Genomic DNA, 3,299 nt, shown 5'->3' with positions numbered 1-3,299 from the left:
ATCTAATGCCCTTGCACCAGTCATGGGTTCAAGGGGGGGGGTGGGATGGTGTCAGTTTTTAAAGTTTGTGTCACTGAAGGGAGCTGGGTGTTCTTTCGTTGAGCCCGGGACAGAGAATGGCGGGGGGAAACAGCACAATCATTGTTTGCACAGGTATCCCATGGAAACGCAATAAAAAGGCTTTCGTAGCATTCAGATGCTCTCATAGGATGGGAGGGAGACCCAGTCATCGCACAACACCAATACCCATTGGCCAGGAGGAAGTCAAACACATATTGGGTTCAGGCAGCAGCTAAAGGACTATCACAGTGATGGATGGGATAAAAAAAATTAGTGGAAAAATGGTATAAAATGTTTCCTAATTTTTCTAAACCTTCAAGGGGACTACCAAAATTACCATAATCTCTCTTTTCCATGCTCAAATGTATCTTGATCATATTTATCTGGGCTCAAAACCATCATGGAAATCCTTCTTTTGATTAACAATTAAAAAAAAAACAACCCATAAAGAAAGCAGTGAAGTGCTTTATTTATTTTTGTAACTAAAATGTGTAGCCTTGCCTTGCCCAGCCAGCTGTGGTTATGTCACAACGCCACTGGCTCTGGCAGGCTGTTGCCATGTGATGATTGATAACATCCCAAAGGCTTGTGGACGGTGACACACAAACCCAAAAGAGTCTGAAAATGGCTATTCTGAAGAATTTATTTAATGTTCTTTTAAGACAACGTGCTGTGTATGGCATAGACAGAAAAATAGTTTAAGTGTCCATTTCACGAATGGCCTCACTGATGATCAGTACACATAAATAACACCCGCATCAAATGAATGACCAGTAAGAAGTCTACATCTTTATGCCTTTAGGGCATTCCTCCATAGCCACCTTTTAATTTAAACTGCTTGATCCAGTTCCTGAATGGCCAATGATTCTTTAGGATAACTTGAAATGGGCCCAAAATGGCAGGCAGATGAAACTAAAGTCTCATTCTTAATTTCAAGTCAGGCAACTTCACATTCTCTCTCATGCACCGCTGAAAGATTTCCTACCCCTAGTAACTCAAATTAGTCTCAATTCCCCTCCTGATTCTCTTAAGGCTTTGGTTGGTGTTGGATCTCTACCTTAACAGATTCCTTCTCCATCACCTCACTGCCAGGTTTGCTGTCTTCTTTGTGTCCAGAAGTTTTAGTTTTAATCCTAAGTTTGTGAGGCAAGGCTGAAGAGGCTTTGGCTATTGAATTATGCTCAGAAAGGCCTTGCAGGCCACACTGGAGGAGGGGCAAGAACTTTTGATCTTCTGGTTCATCCTCATCTGATCTGCTTGTCACGCTGTTGGATTTGTGTCCGTTCATGTGTATCAAGCTGGAGGATGTGCATGGAATACTGTCATCATACAATGAAGGGCAGAAATAAGGGTATTTGTCCAAACAATGGTAATCAAAATAGTGAGGATGGAGGGTGGGCATTAAAGCAGACTCGTGCCTCTTTGGCTGGTAGGTAGTAGGATTATATTTGGTTGCCAGGGAAGGCTGTTTTTGACCAAGTTCTTTATCAGTGTACAAGAACTTCCTGGACATGTCAAGGTCTTTGAAAATGAACTCATCTGAGTTGGCTAAAGCTGTCTTGGGAGCAAAGTTAGAAGGTCTAATATAGCAGCTTTCTTCGCAGAAGGATTCTAGGCCGAGGAATGGAGAATCCAATTTACTTGATTTGTGTCCTGATAGGTAAAATCCAAGGGAGCTCTGGAGGGACTGAGCTTGCTGGGCATAGACTGCCGAGCTGATAAGCCCAAACCTGAGCTTCAAGGACAACAGTTCGGCCTTCAGATAGTTATTCTCCTCGTTGAGTGCCACCATCTTGTTTTCTAGGACAAAGTCGTTCAACCGCCGCTTCTCTCGTGACCTTTTGGCTGCCTCATTGTTTTTCTGCCGCTTTTCCCAGTACATGGCATCTTTCTTCTCCTCCGGCATAAACTCCCTTTTTCGCCGTGAGCTGGAGGCCATTTTGCCCTGGCTTACTTTGCCATTTGCCTGCAGACTCTCATGTTCATTTTTCTCACCTAGCATTCTAATTATCATATGGGCTGTCTTTCAAAAATGGAAACCAGAGAGACTCCTCATCACCTGTGTTTTTGGGAAAAGGGTTATGAGAGCTGTTTTCTGTTTCAGGGGTTCATTTTATAGCAAAACACTTCTGAATAAAAAAAACATTCGCTGTGGAACAGCTTAAAATCTGCAATGACTACAAAGAAAAGAGAATATTGTAATATGTTCAGTCAACAAATAAGGCTTATCTTATGACCCTAATTGCTTTCCAAAGCAATGACCATTTTCGGGGGGAAATAAATAAAATATATCTGAAGGAAAAAATTGCCTGTGTATACTCTAGGTTGATGATTTCATTAGCAAAGACATCTGCAGCTCCCAAACTGACTTTCTTGAGAATTTCTTCACATCACTTCTCACCAATTGTCCACTTCAAAACAAAAAACAATTCTTGAATGTTATGAATACTTGGAAGTGTTTTCATTTATCTTATGAATAAATGCCTTGTTTTATATATGCTAGATATCTTTTGGATGGCAATTGCTAATAGTCTTTTCGTTGTTGAATAGGTTGAGGGATAAAGAGTCCGTCTTCTATCATCCATCCACGTGGTTTACATTGATGACATCAGCCATCTTTCCTTCTTTCTTGACTTATACAACTTCTAGTTTCTTGAAAGGGAAGCAACCTATGAAAACAAAACAAAGAAGAGTTATACAATATTCATGCACAAGTCAAACTGAATGGTGCAAAAAAGTAGAAAGGAAAGTTTCATAAGACAATATACATTGAGCAGATAGCCTTAAGGGCTTCATATAATTTGTACAATAAGATCAACACCTGCTGAATGAAATTGCCCATGATAACTAGTGACTAGGCATTTTTACCATTATTTGATTATTTAGGGGTCAACAGCTTCCAACAGAGCTACATGATCCACCCAAGTCTGTGCCCAATTATCTCATACCCTGATTCATACCACAGCAAACTATTGCATTATTATTAACATCACAGGCTGGTTTTTCCTCCTACCACAAACTCTACAGTGGTGGTTAGATTCAGTTATTGGGTTTTTTTACCATTTTCATAATCCAGTCTGATCATCATCTCAGGATGTACTGCAAAAATTTGGAATATGATTCAAATAAAGAGAGTAAAAGTTGACCTGAAAGGACACATTTATATTACAGGCACACCTACTTGATGCTTTACCATTCACATAGGGTAACCACTGACATGTCCCCTTGGTAAAAACCAA

The 3,299-nt window shown here is 40.3% G+C and overlaps 1 protein-coding gene across 1 annotated transcript; it reads right to left on the bottom strand.

Moving 5' to 3' along the window:
- Window positions 1-685: 685 nt before the first annotated feature.
- Window positions 686-2,710, bottom strand: LOC115097336 (nuclear factor interleukin-3-regulated protein-like). Its single transcript, XM_029613056.1, has one exon. It carries the CDS (start codon window positions 2,072-2,074, stop codon window positions 1,088-1,090), a length of 987 nt encoding a protein of 328 aa, XP_029468916.1. The 5' UTR covers window positions 2,075-2,710; the 3' UTR covers window positions 686-1,087.
- Window positions 2,711-3,299: the final 589 nt, after the last annotated feature.

Source organism: Rhinatrema bivittatum, chromosome 8 (assembly GCF_901001135.1).
Source record: "Rhinatrema bivittatum chromosome 8, aRhiBiv1.1, whole genome shotgun sequence".
NCBI classification, from domain to species: domain Eukaryota; kingdom Metazoa; phylum Chordata; class Amphibia; order Gymnophiona; family Rhinatrematidae; genus Rhinatrema; species Rhinatrema bivittatum.
Note: the sequence above shows the minus strand (reverse complement) of the source record. Positions and strands in the feature narration are given on the sequence as shown.

What these genes read in the sequence shown, in the direction of transcription:
- LOC115097336 (XM_029613056.1), bottom strand. Translation starts at nt 2,074, where the DNA reads ATGATAATTAGAATGCTAGGTGAGAAAAATGAACATGAGAGTCTGCAG.